Below are 20084 nucleotides of genomic sequence, written 5' to 3' on the forward strand. Positions count from 1 at the left end.
ATTGCATTAAGTACTGGTTTAAAATGACTTGCTTTTGTATTCTTCCTCCCAGCTTACCATTTCCAATTTGGCAGTTGGTTGCTGCAACTTTGCCACCGAGAGTTCTGGGAAAGGTGGGAGTAGGAAGTTTGCAGCCATGGGGTGAGGGAACACGCGGGGAGGCAGTTCTGTTTAGGGCCAGCAGCTTTGTGCATCAAACAGATCATTTTCTGTTGTAGAAATGATGCATGGGAATAGTTTATATAGGTTGGCAGTAGCTGTCAAAACTTCAGAATTCTGCAGGCGAGTACTAAGGAAAGGCAGGTGTGAAGTGGATAAACATTTATTAGCATGTAACGCAGTTGATGGCATTCTTTGTCCATGTTCAGCAATTGATTGATTCTTTCTGTGAGCATTTTTAGTTGAATGGTGGACAAAACTTTACTGATGAGGCACGTGGATGTTGCACAGAAACTGAATATTCCTCCATCAATGTTAAATGCAATAGTGATCAAATAAAAACTGAAGTGGTATGTTTGGAAGGAGGACACAGCAAATGAAAACAAGTGTATGACAGTCAGTTTCCAGAACTGGAAAACGTAGCACTAAAGTGGATCAAAGACGCTCAAGCATTGAATATTTTGATTGATGGTTTTATTATTCTTGCTAAAGCAAAATATTTGGCACAGAAAGTTGGACTCACAGATTTCATATTAGATTTAGCCAATTTTGACACATTTTTGCTTCTTATATACTTAAGCATAAGTTTTAGAACTTCCGGGTGTGATATTCCAAATACGTTCCTGAAAAGGCAAATTTTGAATTATAATTTATTGTGATTGCATGTCAGGAAGTGTGATCACTTGCTACCCCATATCCTTAAATTTGGTACCCTTAATTCTGCATTTCACCACAAAAAAGAAAAAAAAATCATTACCAGATTCAAACAATGGAAAATCCTGTATGGAATGTAACAATATTATGACAGTGATATTGCTACTCACTATATGGTGAAGATGCTGAGTTACAGGTAGGTGCAACAAAAACACTGTCAGAAAGTGAGCTTTTGGCCACCCAAGGTCTTCATCATAAATATGTGTGTGTGTGTGTGTGTGTGTGTGTCTTGGGTATGTTTTCCCACTTATCCCTTCAAAAATGTACTAATTAGATCCCAATATACTTCATAGCGCACATCAGAAGGTATGTTACACTATTATTAATAATAGTATTGTTATTACATCCACATATTTAATTTGGAGGGACTTGGTCAAGGGAAGGAAGTCAGTATACAATATGGTTCTTAATGTGCTGTGGTCTATTATTCTTCGATCCCTCTTCCGTGATGTCTTAACAGATGTCCTATTATCCTGTCTCTGCTTCTTGTCAATGTTTTCCTTTCCTCACTCATACTTTGGAGAAATTTCTCATTCCTTACCGTATCAGTCAACCTAATTTTCAACATTCTTCTTTAGCACCACATCTCAATTCCTTTGATTCTCATCTGTTCCAGTTTTTTCTCACAGTCCATGTTCACTACTATGTAATGTTGTGCTCTGAACATAAAGTCTCAGAATTTTCTTCCTCAAATTAAGGCCTATATTTGATAATAGTAGACTTTTCTTAGTTAGGAATTCTGTTTTTGCCAGTGCTAGTCTGCATTTTATGGCGTCTTTGCTTCATACATCATGGGTTATTTTTCTGCCTAGGTAGCAGAATTCCTTATTTTCATCTACATTGTGCTCAGCAATCCTGATTTTAAATTTCCCACTGTCCTCATTTTTGCTACTTCTCATCACTTTTGTCTTTCATTGATTTATTCTCAATCCATATTCTGTACTCGTTAGACTGTTCATTCTCTTCAACAAATTTTGTAATTCTTCTTTACTTTCACTGAGGGTAACAAAGTCATCAGCAAATCTCATCATTGATATCCTCTTACCTTGAATTTTAATTCACTGTCGAACTTTTCTTTTATTTCTGTCATTGCTTCTTTGATGAATAGAGTTAGCAATAGTGGTGAAAGACTACATCCCTGTTTTACACCCCTTTTAATCCAAGCACTTCTTTCTTGGTTTTCCACTCTTATTGTACCATCTTGGCTCTTGTACATTTCCCGTCTTTCCCTATAGCAGATCAGTATTTTTCTCAGAATTTTGAACATCTTGCACATTTTGAAATACTTTTTTTCAGGTCAACAGATATCATGAATGTATTTTTATTCTTCTCTAATCTTGCTTGTGTTATCAGCTGCAATGTCAGAAATTTCTCTCTGGTGTACCTTTCCTAAAGCCAAACTGATCACCATCTAACACATCCTCAGTTTTCCCATTCCTAAATATACTTATTTGGTGGTAAGGAAAATTGTGGCAGGATGTAAATAGTTTGAGCAAAGCAGATCACTCACTGAACAATAGAATCACTGAGGATTGGTAGAGAGAGAAAAGGGTGGGAAGTGGAGGAAGGGTTGGAAAGGGGTACTTAGTAGTGGGGAGGGAGGCAGCAGATATGTGGGATAGGAATGCAACATACAGGATCTGGAGCTGCTAATTTCGGACAGTGCAAGGTGGTGACATGGAGGCATGGTTTGTGAGGGGGGGACAGGACAAAGGAAGGGAAGACTGTTGGGTAGAGGGTCTGGGTGCAGTGAGTTGGTGGAAACTGAGGCCAAGAGGATTACAGGAGCAAAAGATGTGTTGTAAGGGGAACTCCCACCTCCATAGTTCACAAAAACTGGTTGTAAGGTTCCAGAGGGTGTGGGCTGTAAAGCAGCTGTTGACTTGAGCACACTGTGCCCAGCTGTGTGTTCCATCACTGGATGGTCATCTCTGCTCTTGTCCACAGTTTGGCAGTGGCCATTAATTCTCGTGGACTTATTCCCTAGAATATCCTAACAGTATTTAACAAGAATATTTATCATATTTTTTGCAGTGGTTCATGGATCATATCCCTAATCCCTTTATATAGGTTAAACTAACCAGTTACAATCTTAGAGACATATCTAGATTCCTTTAACTCCTTTATCTTTATCTGTTGTGGATACCAACAAAAGAAATGATCTAAAGTTTTTCATGTTTATGGACTTCATGATAGATCATTGCACTGTACATTTCATGATTCTCATTGGTGGAGATACCATCTGCATAGGACAAGTCATTACCCTCGCAGGTGATTCTACCTGTTCCACTTCATACTGTTGTATAAAAATACTTCTAGGTGTTCAGTTGATATGTTGCAGTCCAGAGAATTGTCACTAATGGCTAGAATTGGGACCTATGGTATTTTTCCTCCATTTTGAGTACACCCATTTACATTTAATCCATATTTAAGACAAGGTGCCACTTATCATATCAAATAAGCTTCAGGGGTGTTGCAGCATTTGGTAATAATAAAAGTATTCTACAAAAAATTAGCACCAAGAGTATTATGTTTAACCGTGTCTAGCAAAAAATATTGAGTGTAGCTATAGCAATCTATTCCACCATGTACTCTTGTTAATCACTGCTGCATATTGCATTCAGTGACCATATTGTTGTATGACATATGAGGGGTGATCAAAAGGTAGTGGGAATTTTTTAAATTTTGTGGCCTTCATTAATCTGATTTCTACAGCTTTTTTTTATAATGTTGGTACCGGTACACATGTTCCTGATGTGTGTTTGCATTTTCATCTGTTTTTAATATTTGATTTATTGTTGACAGGTTATATCTGTTTCCATGTGTTCAGTGAATTTTTAACTGTGGAAAAGCTGGGTCAAAGAATTTGGTTAAATTTCACGTGGAAAAATGGAATAAAGTTGAAGCACAAAATTTTAAATGTTGGTTGAGGCTTTTCATTTGAGTCAAAGAGGATTGAGATGATGCTTAAGGCAATGACCATTCTGGATAGCATATCAATTACTGATGACAGTGTAATGTAATTGAATATATTTTCAAAAAGTGACTATTTTCACTGATGACAGTGTGGAAGAAGTAAAGAAAGGTGTTCTGAAAAATCATCAAATCACCTTCAGAGGGGTTGCAGATGATGTCTTTTGGCTCATGTCAAGCTACTTCTTTGGATGTTTTGGGCATGAAATATGTAGCAGCAATGTTCTTTCCAAAATTGTTGAATTTTGACCAAATACAATGTCATATAGACATCACCCAGGAGTTGCTGAAAGAAGTCAACAACAATTACTCCTAAAGAAGGTGACAAAACATGGGTGGGGATTGCCTGAAAAGCCAAGACCAACAAAAATTGGACAAGTTCAATCACACGTGAAGGTTCTTCTCACTGTTCTCCTAGATTACAATTGGGTAGTGCATCAGGAGTTTGTTAGTCATACGGTCAATAAGGAATACTATGTGGAAGTTGTGCACCATTTGTGTGAAGTAATCCAAAGAAACCAACCAAAATTGTGGCAAGGCACTCATGAAAATTGTGTCGCAATGATGCTCCTGCTCACACCTGAATGCTTGTTCATGATTTTTTGGCAAAAAAAAAGCGTTATGTTGCCTCAGCCCACTGTATTTGCTGAACATGCCCCACACCCCGGTGACTTCTTTCTATTCTTGAGCCTGAAGAGATCCATGAAAGGATATCATTTTGCCAGCATTGATGAGATAAAAACAGATTCGCTGGAGGAGCTGAACACCATAACAAAAAAGAGTTCCAGAAGTGCTTCCAAGGCTGGAAAAAGGCCTGGATCAAGTGTGTTATATCGAAGGGGGATTACTCTGAAAGGGATGAAGTTGATGTTGAATAAATCAGAAGAAAAACAAAAATTCCTATTACTTTTTGATTTCATATTGTATGTGGGGAGATGTGACACCTAACACAGCGTGAAAAAACTGCCATGCATATGCTCCACAGAAGTAGTACATACAATATGTACTGAGTGAGATATAGGCATCTGCAAGGGTTACTGCCTCCCTCCACCTCCCCCTCTAAAATCTGGAATCTGGAGATAAGGTTTCTTACTCATAATAGTATTCTGTCAAATTTCAGCAATGATTGTGTGTGACTCTAGTCAACTGTGTATCTAACATTCCTAAATGTGAAGGGAAATATTGTGACTTTAAGGAGGACTGTAAAATTTTTTCACTCTGTTGATCAGAAATTATGTCCATTGCTTATTGCAGCAATGGTTTTGGTACTGTTTTGTGGTCAAAATGGGTGGAAACCGTTACAGAACTGTGTCGTAATAGTGTCAAAAAACTATTGAAGTGCAGAAAGGAACCAGCCTCTACAATCTGCATTGGCATGTGTATTCAGATTTCGGTTCCTAGTGTAACACAAACATGGTTGCAGTAGGTATTTATCATTCATCCCCAACTTCCATATGGATGCTACCTCCCCATCAAGTGCAGTGGATACACAGTAGTAGTTTACCCTTCATCTGTGGACATAGATCTACATCAGCTTTCTGATTGTACATTCTGTGTTAGGCAATAAAATTACTGTAGAATACAGTCATGCTGTAATCCATGGAGCCAAATACATCAGTCAAAGAAAAAAGAAAAAAAATACCATTTCATGGGCTAGGGGGAAAGGAAGAAAAGAGAAATTTCAAGGTTGAAAAGATTCATCCAGTATTATGGCCCTGAGTTAGACTTTACCCAATTGACTCAAAAAATTTTTCTCAGAAAAGCATGCTTTTTTCATTCATAGTTATTCCAGTATAATTTAAAGTATGTAAATATGGAAGTAATGCTGTAAATCCATGAACATGATCAGCTGTGGAATTCTGTCTGCAAACAATGTCATCAGTCAGATAAGTGTTTTTTAAAAGTTTATCCCTGTTCCTCCACTTCGAGGTACGTTAGAGAGATGTTGTTTGTTCTTTATTTTTGTTGGCATTCAAGAGAATTTTCTCAGTCATTCTTTTTTAAATTTAAGATGTTTAAATTTCATTGCCAACCTAACATTATTGGATTGTGAATTACTTTTTGTGCACTATTTTCTAGCTATATTTCTTAACTTGTTGGTTTTTAAAATAGAATTTCCACATGCTACTGAAATATGATAGCCACTTGCATTATGAAAGTAACCTACCGTAAAAGTTCCAGGGGAACAACTGTCAATTGTTAGAGATAAGATAAATTTTGTACACATGCCACCAGTATTAGTTCTTGGCGAGGGACACATTTTCAAACTCACCAATTCAGTTACATGAAAAATGGCAATTTTAGAATGTGGCACCCTCTTGGATAAATTTCTTTGATTGCCCATGTAAATGGGATGATGATGATTTAAGCAATTATAAACAAACTTCTGTTGCAAGCAACATGAATTTTAATTGATGAAACATAGAATAAAGCACAAATGAAAGGTTACTATGCTATTAGCTTTCAGAATAGTCATTCATTGAAAGAGGAGACATTGTTTGAGAAAATGTGGCCATTAAAACTGTTGCACAGCGAATTTGCTAAAGACCTTGTAAGATGAACTAGGGCAGTAAAAGAAAGAAAGAAATCCTTATTGTAATGCATATTTCAACTTTTCTAGTAAGCTACCTTGAAATGAGCTGTAGTTATGTTCATCAAAAAATTCCTATTAATTAGTAAGATTGTTGTCTTGTGTTTAGAGTCTTGATCTTGAAACTGAACTACTATACAGCAAAGCTTCAGTAACAGTCAGCTGCATTACAGAAAATGCCATCCTTACAAAGAAATGTGTTGCTCAATGCTTCCTATGGATAACACTTACTTATTACCAGTTGTGCTGAAATATGGTTTCAGCAGTGTTTTTAATCAGCAACAGACCCACTCTAGTTTTCTCTATAAAATGGAGATCTTCTTTAAGACAGATATACAAATAAATTTAGTAGATTAATACTTACTATGAAAGCTTCTACACTTGGAGATGTGATGCATATTACTGAGGCTCAAATGTAATTGTATAATAGCAAGTTCTTTATTTAGGAAGAAACATGTAGATGATTCTAAGAACTGTAAGGCTCTGTCTTAATTTTCCAACAGCACCTGATCGTTTTGGGCAAGCAGGGGCTCCTGGTGCTGCAGGTCTTCCAGGGCCTCCATCATATGCATTTGCCGGGGCTCCCGCATTAGGTATCCGGCCAACACAAGTTAACAGACCACACTATTCTACTACAGTTCATGGGCCCCCACCTCCACCACAACCATCAACAACAATGGCAGCAACATCAACTACTACTCATAAAAGTGCAGGTAACAGATGTTCCTACTAATCTGTGCAATGTATAGGCATTTAATTTTGTGGTCGTGTTATTATTGATTATCTTCACACTTTTTGTGTAACAGCTCATTCAAAAACCACTGGTTGCAAGCACACCATGAATGAAATTAATTGTTACCTTTTCTAAGCTACGAACAGAAAAATAATGTTGCCTTTGCTTATGTTGCTGCTTTCTGATTTTCCATGTAGTTTAATTTCTTATATTCAGTTTATAGCTACAAGAATGTATTTAGGAAGCAATAAAGGAAAGCTAGGCGAAATATGGAAAAAAATTAAAACTCTGAGAGAAGAAATAAAAGCTTTGCTGTTTGCCAGTGACATGTAATTTGCAGAGATTGCAAAGGGTTTGGAAGAACAGTTGAATGTACTGGTTGATGTTATGAAAAGAGGTTATAAGACGAACTTCAACTAAAGTAAAATGAGCGTAATAGACTATAACTTAATAAATGAGGTGTTGCTGATATAATTAGGCTGGTGAACCCAACAATGCTTCACCATTGTATGGGAATTGAATATATGTCCTAATCTCTCCGCCCCCCTTCTCCCAGCCCATATCATTGTGCTCCCTCTCTTCTCTTTGTGCATCACCTCCTCCTGTCCACTCTTTCTGAACATCACCTCCTCCCTCCTCATCCCCCTCATCCCCCTTCTCTGTCCATCTCCTCCTCCACCCCCACCCCCCAAATCCACTCTCTGTCAATCTTCCTCTCCTCCCCCTCCCCCCCCCCCCCAACCTTCAGTCTTGTTTATTGTTATTGCTGTTGTTGCAAACAAAACCTGGATTGATAATAGAGTTCACTTAAAATGAGTGGGTAAATCTGTTAGGGTCATGGGTATGTGGAGTGCAAGAGAGACACCTCCAGCTGCTGGATCTGTGTGAGTAGTAACTTCAGTGACAGTATTTATAAAAGTTTAATCTGTGAACACAGAATTCCTGTATTCTGTTAGAACAGACTGCAAAGAACATAACAAAATAGCATATTGCTGAGTATACAATTCTTGTTTAAATTTCATATATGGAAAAAGAAGATATATGAAATATAAAACTTCTCTAATGATTTAAATGCCCTGCTATTGAAGTTAAAACTGACTGTGGGAAAGAAAAGAAAACTGTACATTTTCACTGCACAGCATTTTCTTTCTCAGTCATATTTAACAGAAAACTTCTACACTGCTGCATAAAAAATGTAGCTTATGTTTAATAGAGTAACATGTTAAAATCTAAAATAAATAGGTCAAGAACTTTTCTAGATTTTTGGTAACACAGAATATCTTGTGTTTATGTAGTAGTGTAGGTTAGAAAAAGGCACACTAAACCTACTTGATAAGTTTGCTAAGTGAGTATTAAAACAACTGACAGCTAAAGTTGAAAGGATGTAAAATGCAGACCAGCATTAGCAAGAAAAGCATTTTTTGGAAAAGAGATTTTTTTAATACTGAAGTAAATATACATGCTAGGAAGCTTTTTCTGAAGGTGTTTAGAGTTTAGCCTTGTATAGAGTGAAATGTGAATTATAAACAGTTCAGGCAGGAACAGAATAGAAGATTATGAAATCTTGTGCTACAGAAGAATCTTGAAAATTAGATGGTTAGATCAAATAACTGATGAGGAGCTACTTAACTGAATTAAAAAGAAAAGGAAAGAGATATAACTTGATGGAATCAGTTGACAGGATACATCCTGATGCATTTCGTGATCATCAGTTTGTTAAGAGCAAGTAGGAGGAAGTGGTTGAAAATTGTAGACGGAGACCAAGGCTCGAATACAGGAAACAGATTCAATTGGGTGTAAGCTTCTACAATTATGTATAGGTGAAGAGGTTTCCATAGGATAGAGTAATGTGGAAAGGTAAGGTTGCATTCTTTTCAGGGAAAACTATTGATAAAATTTAGGGGACCAGATTTGAGGCTGACTACTGCCAACATACGTTTAGTGCAAGGACCATGAACATAAGATAAGAAAAATTATGGCTTGTATGAGGCATATAGACAGTCAGTTTTCCCTCACTATATTTGCTAGTGGAATGGGAAAGAAAAGGCATAGCAGAAGTACAGTGTACCTTCTGTCATGCAGTGTGTGGTGGCTTGTGGAATATTTATGTAGTTGTAGATGTAGTTACTGAAATATCTTCTTTGCAGTGAAAATGTGCATTGTTTTTATACTGATTACTGAATTACTGGATAGCTCTTAAAAATAAATCAATTACTTGCCAATTTGTTGGATGTTTATCTATGAAGTTTTGACCATAGCTATTGGATTGACAGACAATATTGAGTGATACGGAAAATGTTTATGCCAAGTAGGAATAGGTGATATCCAGAAAGCAGTAAATTTGTTCAGTTCCATTCCAGGAGATTCTTCTATCAAAAGAACAGAAAGGATTGGAAAAAGAATACAAGTAGCCAAGGATATAGGAAAAGTCACACATGACACTAAGCAGGGAAATGGACTGTTAGAACTGGACAGTATTTGAAAACATGAGCGCTTACAACTTGCAGACAGTGAGCAAATCAAAGATGAGGAAGTTTGTCATGAATGCACTCAAAAAGTGTGGTGATGGCGGTTGTGGCAATAGTGGTAGTGGCAACCAAATCACTGAAACTACTGCTAAGAAAACTAGAAGCAACATGGGGTTCATATAAAATCCAGTAAATAACATATGTTGTGAAAGTGAAGATGAAAGCAGCATTTAAGCCTTTGTTAGAGATTGTGTGTGGTACCATTATGAAATACTCCTTGAAATGCTTTGCTGAGGGCTAAAATCAGTTAATATCTAAATTTAAATCTCTCTTCCAAAAGTTTAGTTTGGTTCATTTCTGAAGTCCACAAATGTTGCAGTTGCACCACACGTCATCCCACAGGAAGACCTGATGTGGCTCAAAAGTGTCAAAGTTGGCAATGACACTATCAATCTACCAAACATTTCAGGCAGCATGGAGACATACAAGCTTGCAGTCACAGAGGTGAGGATAAATAACCTTCAGAAACAATGTGTCATTATTGTAATTTCTAAATGTAATTATACATTCTTTAAAAGTTATCTTGTTAAACATCTATATCAAGTTTCTATCATCTTTTTTACAGGCAAACTTGGAACATGAAGTATGTGTTGGACATGATCCTGAGATATCTAGCCATTGCCGTTATTTGAAATACTGTGCACTTGATGTATTTGCATCCAATTTGACATTATATTACAACACTCCATACTTCTGCTCTATCAATGGGTAAGTATTAGTAAAAACATCATTATTGCATTATTGAAAATATCTTTACTAATTCAGAAATGTGATGGAATAAGCTTATCTGGAGCATCTGGGGGAAGCACAAGTACATGATGTGCTACATTGAAACAGTAATTTACTTACTTTTGTAACTGTTTCACTACTAAATAATCTTAATAAGTGGTGACTTCACTTTTTCATATGTCAATTCCTTTTTCCCCTCATTGTAATCCATTCCTCAAATTTCACCTACTTACATGTGTGTTGTTCTTCCCATCTCTGCCCACTCACTTTCTTCCATATACCCCTATGCTCATTCTCTCTCCCATCATCTGCTTGTTATAATTTTGCTATTTCTTTCATTTGCACATCTTCGGCAGAAGTTACACTGCTTTGTTTCAATCCTAAATAACTGGAACATGTCTCTGTTGCTCTTTTTATTCCTGTTTCAGTTTGAAATGTCAGTTTTCTCTTAGTACGCACTGGAGTGACAAATCACGGTATAGTGATATGAACATAATTTTATCCTTTTTGGCTAGGGAACTTCACAGCTGTTTTTATAAATTTCCTACATTGTAATGAAAAACAAAGATTCCATGACTTACCAAGCAGGAAAGCGCTGGTAGATAGGCACAATAAAAAACCACACAAACACACACACAAAATTTCGAGCTTTCACAACCGGCGGTTGCTTCGTCAGGAAAGAGGGAAGGAGAAGGAAAGATGAAAGGATGTGGGTTTTAAGGGAGAGGGTAAGGAGTCATTCCAATCCTGGGAGCAGAAAGACTTACCTTAGGGGGGAAAAAAAGGATAGGTATATACTCGCGTGTACACACACACACACACACACACACACACACACACACACACACACACACACACACACACACACACATGGTAGTACATATGCACAAGGTATGTGAGAGCAGTGCATTGGTGGAACTGTGATTCACATAAAAATCTTCCAACATGATAATGGCCGCACAATGGGAATCAACAGACTTGGAACATGGAATAATTGTAGGAGTTAGATGTATCAGTCAGATCAATTTTGAAACCACTAGAGAATTCAGTACTCTGAGATCCACAGTCTCAGGAGTGTGCCAAGAATATCAAATTGCAGGCGTTACCTCTCACCATGGACAACAGAGAGCAGAAGCATTTTCATAGAGTTGTCAGTGCTAACAGACAAGCAACACTGCATGAAATAGCCACAGAAATCAATGTGGGATGTATGACAAACACATCGATTAGAACAGTGTGGCAAAATTTGGTGTTAATAGGCTGAAGCCACAGGTAATGTATTTGCCAACAGCACATCATAACCTGCTGCACCTCTCCTTAGCTTGTGACCATATCAGCTGGACCCTAGATTACTGGAACACCAGTTTAATTGGTAAGAGCTAGTGATAGGGTTCAAGTGTGGCACATACTCCACAAAGCCATGAACCCAAGTCATCAACAAGAAGGCAGTGTGGGAGCTGGTGATGGCTTCATAATGGTGTGGAATGTTATATAGAATGGACTGGGTCCTCTGGCCAAATTGGGCCAAAGATTGACTGAAAATGGATATGTTAAGCTACTTGGAGACCATTTGCAGACATTCACAGACTTCATATTCCCAAACAATGATGGAACTTTTAGGGATGAGAGTGCTCCATGTCACTGGTCGAAAAGTTTTCGTGACTGATTTGAAGAACATTCTGGACAATTCAAGCAAATGATTTGGCCACCCAGACTGCGTGGCATGAATCTCATCAGACTTTATGGGGCATAATTGAGAGGTCAGTTTGTGCACAAAATCCTGCAGAAGCCAAACTTCCATAATTATGGATGGCTATAAAGGCAGCATGGCTCATTATTTCTGCAGGGGACTTCAAACAACTTGAGTCCTTGACACTTCACTACACTGGGCAAAAAGGTGGTCTGATACAATATTCGGAGGTTCCCATGACTTCTGCTACCTCAGTGTATGTTCGCTTTATAGTTCTCTTGTTTTCTATACATTTATCTTCATTTTTTTTCCCCTTTCCACATTAATATGTGTGAAACATGACTTTCCGACTGGGCTGGGTCAGAGCTGATGCAACCATTTCCTTTCCACTCATTTTCTATCTCTTTCTGTTTTCAAAACCATTAACCCCCACAGCTTTACATAATTATAATAGAATACAGTGCAACATCTAGAAAAGTAACATGAAACTGCCAAATAAAATAGATTAAAGTAGTTGCTTTGACTCTGTAAAATGTAAATGAGCTGTTAAGATACCCCTGGATATAATATGCATAGTAAAAATAACCAGTGTAAATATTTTATTTCAATGTAGAATGGTTCATAAGAGGAATGTTTTTGTTAAGTGTGACCAGTTTCACATTAAACAAAATGTCATACTAAAACAATAATATTACTACGCCTTAATCTACATTAAAGATTCCAGCATTGATATTTCAGCCATGGCTGCATGGCCATTTTAACATCATTGACATGATGCTGACTACCTAAATGGTTTTCTTCTTTTTAATGCAAGAACAATTGACAATCACTGGGTGCTAGATTGGGGCTCTATGGATGGTCATGAAGTTGTTCCCAGCCATATAAGACTTCCACCTTCATTGATCCATGTGTGAATGGGCATTATTAGAAAGCCCCCCCCCCCCCCCCCCCCCGCAAAAAAAAAAAACAAAAAACAAACTCTTTACTGAAGTACCATGCCTTAACTGAGCTTTCTGCATATACTGTTGTATCTATTGTGGTGTAACGTAACATACTCTTGCTTTGTCTCCAGTGATAATTTAGCATGAAACTTCACCATTTAAGGACGCTTTTTTTCTTTTTTTTTTCCTTTTTTTTTCTTCATGCCAGTGATCATTTTTAGCACACAATGTGAGCAGAGCTTCGAATAGTTTACACATTCTATAACAGTTTCATAAATAATCATTCTTGAAATTTGAAGATTCCTTAATTAGCATCAAATTGCAAAACTTTATTTTTAATTTATGCATTAACTTTCTGAACTAGTCACCACACATGTTGATGAACATTAATATAACCATCTAACTTACTTTCTTATGGCCCATATTGTTTTCTCCATGTTGTTGTGGTGCAAGCCCCTTCATCAATGAATGACTACTGCAACCTACATCCTTCTGAATCTGCTTAGTGTATTCATCTCTTGGTCTCCCTCTACGATTTTTACCCTCCACGCTGCCCTCCAATACTAAACTGGTGATACCTTAATGCCTCAGAACATGTCCTCCCAACTGGTCCCTTCTTCTAGTCAAGTTGTGCCACAAATTCCACTTCTCCCCAATTCTATTCAGTACCTCCTCATTAGTTATTTGATCTACCCATCTAATCTTCAGCATTCTTCTGTAGCACCGCATTTCAAAAACTTCTATTCTCTTCCTGCCCACACTGTTTATCGTCCATGTTTCACTTCCATACATGGCTACATCCCATACAAATACTTTCTGAAAAGACTTCCTAACATTTAAATCTGTATGTGACGATAACAAGTTTCTCTTCTTCAGAAACACCTTCCATTGTCATAGCCAGTCTATATTTTATATCCCTGCTACTTTGACCATCATCAGTTATTTTGCTCTCCAAATAGAAAAACTCATTTACTACTTTAAGTGTCTCATTTTCTAGTCTAATTCTCTCAGCATCACCTGAATTAATTCAACAGCAGTCCATTATCCTCATTTTGCTTTTATTGATATTCACCTTATATCCTCCTTTCAAGACACTGTCCATTCTGTTCAGTTGTCCTTCCAAATCCTTTGCTATCTTTGACAGAATTACAATGTCATTGGCAAACATAAGAGTTTTTATTTCTTCTCCGTGGATTTTAAATCTTATTCGAGTTTTTCTTTTGTTTCCTTTACTACTTGCTCAATATATAGATTGAATAACATCGGGGATAGGCTACAACCCTACTTCCCTTTCATGCCCCTTGACCCTTATAACTGCCATAGTTTCTGTACAAATTGTAAATAGCATTTCGCTCCCTGTATTTTACACCTGCCACCTTCAGAATTTGAAAGAGAGTATTCCAGTCAACATTGTCAAAACCTTTCTCTAAGTGTACAAATGACAGAAACATAGGTTGGCCTTTCCTTAACTTATCCTCTAAGGTAAGTCGTAGAGTTAGTATTGCCTTGTGTATGCCATCATCTCTACAGAATCCAAACTGATCTTCCCCAAGGTTAGTTTCTATCAGTTTTTCCATTTGCTTGTAAAGAATTCGTCTTAGTATTTTGCACCTGTGACTTATTAAACTGATTGGTAATTTTCACACCTGTCAACACCTGCTTTCTTTGGGACTGGAATTACTATATTTTACTGGAAGTCTGAAGGTAATTGACCTGTCTCATACATCTTGCTCACCAGAAGGAAGAGTTTTGTCATGACTGGCTCTTTCAAGGCTATCAGTAGATCTAATGGATTGTTATCTACTCCCAGGGCCGTGTTTTAACTTAAGTCTTTCAGTTCTCTGTCAAATTCTTCATGCAGTATCATATCTCCCATTTCATCTTCATCCACATCCTCTTCCATTTCCATATTACTGTCCTCCAGTACATGGCCCTTGTATGGACCCTCCATATACTCCTTCCATCTTTCATTTTCTCTTCTTTGCTTGGAACTAGTTTTCCATCTGAGCTCTTGATATTCATACAGGTTGTTCTCTTTTCTCCAAAGGCCTCTTTAATTTTCCTGTGGGCAGTATCTATCTCACCCCCTAGTGATATATGCTTCTACATCCTTACATTTGTTCTCTAGCCATCTCTGTTTAGCCATTTTGTACTTCCTGTTATCACATTTTTGAGGCATTTGTATTCTTTTTCCCCTGCTTCATTTACTGTGTTTTTATATTTTCTCCTTTTGTCAATTAAATTAAATATCTCTTCTGTTACCTAAAGATTTCAACTAACCCTCGTGTTTTTATCTACTATATCCTCTGCTGCCTTTGCTGTTTCATCTCCCAAAGCTATCCATTCTTCTTCTACTGTATTTCTTTCCCATGTTCTTGTCAACCATTCCCTAATGCTCTCTCTGAAAATCTCTACAACCTCTGGTTCTTTCAGTTTATCCAGGTCCCTTCTCCTAAAATTCCTACCATTTTGCAGTTTCTTCAGTTTTAATCTACAGTTCATAACCATTAAATTGTGGACAGAGTCCACATTTGCTCCTGAAAATGTCTTACAATTTAATACCTGGCTCCTAAATCTCTATATTACCATTAATCCTTCCAGTGTCTCCAGCCCTCTTCAGTGTATACAATGTTCTTCCATGATTCTTGAACCAAGTGTTAGCTATGATTAAGTTATGCTCTGTGCAAAATTCTACCAGACAGCTTCCTCCTTCATGCCTTACTTCCAGTCCCTATTCACCTACTACTTCTCCCTCTCCCCCTTCTCATACTATTGAATTCCAGTTCCTCATGGCTAATAAATTTTCATCTCCCTTAACTATCTGAATAATTTCTTTTATCACATCATACATTTCTTCAATCTCTTTGTCATCTGTGGAGCTAGTTGGCATATAAACTTGTACTACTATGTTAGGCGTTGACTTAGTGTCTATTTTGTCTACAATAATGCATTCAGTATGGTGTTCATAGTACCTTACCTGTGTTCCTGTTTTTCTTTTTTATTCATTATTATACCCGATGAAAGGATTGGACATTCCATGCTCCGATCCTTAGAGTGCCAGTTTTGTTTCTCCTGATAATGATGCCCTCCTGAAAGGGGGACTGTTCTAACTCCAGAATATTTTACCCAAGAGCATGCCATCATCATTTAACCATATGGTAAAGCTGCATGCCCTTGGGAAAAACTACGGTTGTAGTTTCACTTTGCTTTCAGCTGTTCGCAATACCAGCACAGCAAGGCAGTTTTGGTTGATGTTACAAGGTCAGATCAATCAGTCATCCAGACTGTTGCCCCTGCAACTACAGAAAAGGCTGCTGTCCATCTTCAGGAACCACATGTTTGTCTGGCGTCTCAACAGATACCCCTCTGTTGTGGTTGCACCTATGGTATGGCTATCTGTATTGCTGAGGCACTCAAACCTCCCCACCAACAGTGAGGTCCATCGTTTTTCCATAAACTTCACTAATCTTCCACAGAATTTTAAATACCTTTATATAAATAAATGAACGTGAATATTTCACACCAACTGGAATTTTCAATTAACATGCATTTTATACAAGCACAAGCAAATGCAGACACAATGAATGATTCCACTCAAGGGCACCCATGCCTGAAGGTGAGGGGGGGAGGGGGGTGCTGCTTCTGCTCCCTCCCCCAGCTCCCAAAGAAAGAAATAGATAATTATAGTGTTGTCAGGTGCTTTCTTTAAATGATTTAAAAGTTTGTATTATGTAGGTTTTTAACAGGATCAGAACTGGAACTCTCTTATGGCTACTTAAAGGTCACCAGTCTTCCAGGATATTAAAAATCCTCTATACCCCCAGGTCTAGGCCCCATGGTAAAGAACTTTATCTGTAGCCATTATTGAAAAATTCTTCAATTGAGTGTTACGGGTGCTGTGTAAAACCCTGTGCACATTGCACTTCTTCAGGCAGTGTGTTGGACATTTTAGACACTAGACAGTCTGGTATTTCTCATGTTGCTGGCATCATATATAAGTATTTCTTGTCTCACACTGAGTTTAATATATCCTTGCAATCTGCAGTGCCCCCCCCCCCCCCCATAATAGGAGCCCACAATTAATGCTGCTATGAAATAATGCATAGCTCACTGCTATAAGGAACTGGTCATGTTAATACACCCCTTGGTCTCATCAGAAGGTGTATCACATGGGAGAGCTTGGGACACACACACACACACACACACACACACACACACACACACACACACACACACACACCCTGGCATCCAACACTGCTGAGGCTCCATATCAGATGATGTATTTATTCTTTGCTCTTTTCCATACTGTTTTGCAAAACCACTTCTTGATGTTTTCAAAGAATACTTCTTTTGCTAGTAGAACTTGTGCAGCAGTATTTCCTCTAACAAAAGGGTGGTGTCATCAGCAAACTGTAACATGTTATTACAGTCATAATTAAGAAACAGGAGAGGTCCTGTGATGGATCCCTTGACATCAAGCTTCAGTTTTGGCTCTTCAATAGTTACCATGAAGCAGGTCTTTAGCTGGAAGATCAGAAACTATCCTCGTGCAGTCCCTGAATATTAGGATAATGTATTTTAATTTATTTAGCTTTTGTGTATAACACATCTTCCCTTTGCTAGGTTTTTTTCTTCCTTGTGATTTGCCTCCTGGACTCATCTTGGGAATTTGTGGGAACATGCTATCAAATTTCATTTTTCAGGTTTGGAACAGACTTTCATATGAGTCACTGGCTGTCATTCCTGCAAGTTTCTGCTGCCAGTTTACTCCAGACAGTTCTGCTTTCACTTCATTTAGTCTCTCTGCTTTAATAATCCTTCTAATGAATATGTAACTTGAGTGCTATGTGCTTGGTTGCAATTTACTCTTCTTTAGTGACTTGTATAGATACCTAACATTATGTCTGTTGCACTGAGCATTTTTCATACTTTGTTATTGGTTATTGGTTGTTGATGTAGGAAGTTGAAACAACAATAATTTTGCTCACTGTATTTCTGAGTAATGAAATGTCTTCAACAGGTATGCTGGTGTGTGCTGTCCTGATGAGCTTCAAGTTTCATCCACAGAGTCAAGTGTGGCAAGTTCCTAATATGAGGATTGTTATTGACAATCCTTTTTCTAGATTTTTGTACAGTACTTGAATACTTCATGCATAAAATAATATTTATATTTATACATGAAGTAGTTTGATATTGAGGTCAGTAAACTCTTTCCCACAGAGATGACATTCACACATTGGATGTTACATGACCAAGGATGTTTGTATATTGTCAGTGTGTTAAAAACCAATTGTAAAAAGTTGTAATGGGCATTACATATGCAATATATTTATTTTATTATGTAATTTTATTTCTGTTTACTAAGATACAGTTACCTATTTTGTTGTAGAAATGATAATCAGGTTTTCTGAAACAGAAATTTCCATGAACTGTATATCTGGTTATTGCACACTGAATTATAGGATGCCATTGTTTCAAATATTATCTGTTGAATATTGATAGCAGGAACATATATTTAGCCTATAAAATATTGGTTTTACAAACACATGCTGTTCATTTACATAGGTCTGGTGATCTGAGTCAATGTTTTACAAATAAATTTTTATATTTCTTACCAAGATTTTTCTTCCTTCCTATTACTAAATATCCAAATGTCCAATTAAATGTACTGCAAGCTTACATAATACATTGCTGTAATACTTCCAACAGACATTTGTGCTTACATAACAATAAACATACTACATGACATCTTGTAAAGAAAGAGTTGTGTGTAAAATATCAGTTGAGAGATTCATCAGTATAAGGCAGGAAAAGTGTAAATATGTCTGTTAAAGCAAAGATACTGAAGCTGTCGTAGGACAATTGTATCATCATTGAACATCAATTGACATACTTTATCACAAGGTGAAAGAAAAATGCTACAAAATTAATAAACATTCTATTATTACTTATTTAGAAGCATAAACACAATACACATTTATGAAAGCTGAAAGTGACTCTAAAGCATTTATAACATGAAATATGGTTTGTCAGGGTAATACAGTATAAATCAATAGGTCAAAACATAAAAAATACAACACACATCACACATAACCCACTTTATGAAGATAGGACAGGTAGTCTTCCATCATTTGCCTTAGTGATCTAGAACAATCATGGAAAACCCAAATCAGGATGGCCAGACACAGCATCTCCATCCTTGAGAGCATGAGCTCAGTGTCCTAACAACTGCACTGCCTCTTGCAGTTAGACCCTATTGTATAATGTTCCTTGATTTACAAAGAATTTATTTCTGGTAACTTGCAAAATAAGACATAGCTCCATTCTTCATTGTCACACGCATGGAGAACACCTACTGATGGCTCCTGGGTTGTGAAGACACTGCTGTCCATGTTGCACCAACTCCCCTCTCCATTCCTGCCATATTCAACTATGCTCCTTAGTTCATCTGAAAAATGGAGTCAGCAAATATTGCTGTCATGCAGTTTACATCTTGATACACAATTTCCCTGTGACAGCAAGAAACCATGATCACATAGTGAAATGTGACAAGGTGTTGTAGTTATCTCATTCCATTAGTACCCACTGCTTTGTTCACTAAGTAATCTTTAACTGTGTAGTATACATTCCTTATGAAGAATGTTTTGGCTATCTATGTATTTTAGTAATCTTTTTCATTTCTGTTGGCAGTTTGTCATACAGTCTTATCCCCTGACATAAAATGTTGTTAAGAGTTTTTAATTTGGGAAAATGTAATTCCAAACTGGCACTTGTTTCATGATTGTGTGTAGAACTGTTAGAAATATTTATTATTGTTTCCATAGATTCGCAGACATACTCAGTACTCACTTGGCATAGTAATGATATGCCCCCCCCCCTTTCCTTTAACAATGACCCTCCTTACTATTACTTCAAGTTATTTTTCTAATGACCCTTTTCTGCAGTTTAAGAACTGTGTCCTTTTTCAAGCCTTCAATCCCCATAAAAGAATCTCGTAAGGTAGTAATTGAGTGTACATAGGTGTAGT

At 37.2% G+C, this 20084-nt stretch overlaps 1 protein-coding gene across 1 annotated transcript in view; it reads left to right on the plus strand.

Annotated features, from left to right (window-relative positions):
* Positions 1-18671, plus strand: part of LOC126335231 (inter alpha-trypsin inhibitor, heavy chain 4-like) — a 205725-nt gene extending 187054 nt beyond the window's left edge. The window contains exons 14-17 of the mRNA XM_049998274.1: positions 6940-7149; positions 10017-10141; positions 10263-10405; positions 18078-18671. Of these exons, the coding sequence (XP_049854231.1) occupies positions 6940-7149; positions 10017-10141; positions 10263-10405; positions 18078-18147 (548 nt within the window). The 3' untranslated portion in view covers positions 18148-18671. The remainder of the gene's footprint in view (positions 1-6939; positions 7150-10016; positions 10142-10262; positions 10406-18077) is intronic.
* Positions 18672-20084: the final 1413 nt, after the last annotated feature.

The sequence above is a fragment of the Schistocerca gregaria genome, chromosome 2, assembly GCF_023897955.1.
Source record: "Schistocerca gregaria isolate iqSchGreg1 chromosome 2, iqSchGreg1.2, whole genome shotgun sequence".
Taxonomy (NCBI): Eukaryota; Metazoa; Arthropoda; class Insecta; order Orthoptera; family Acrididae; genus Schistocerca; species Schistocerca gregaria.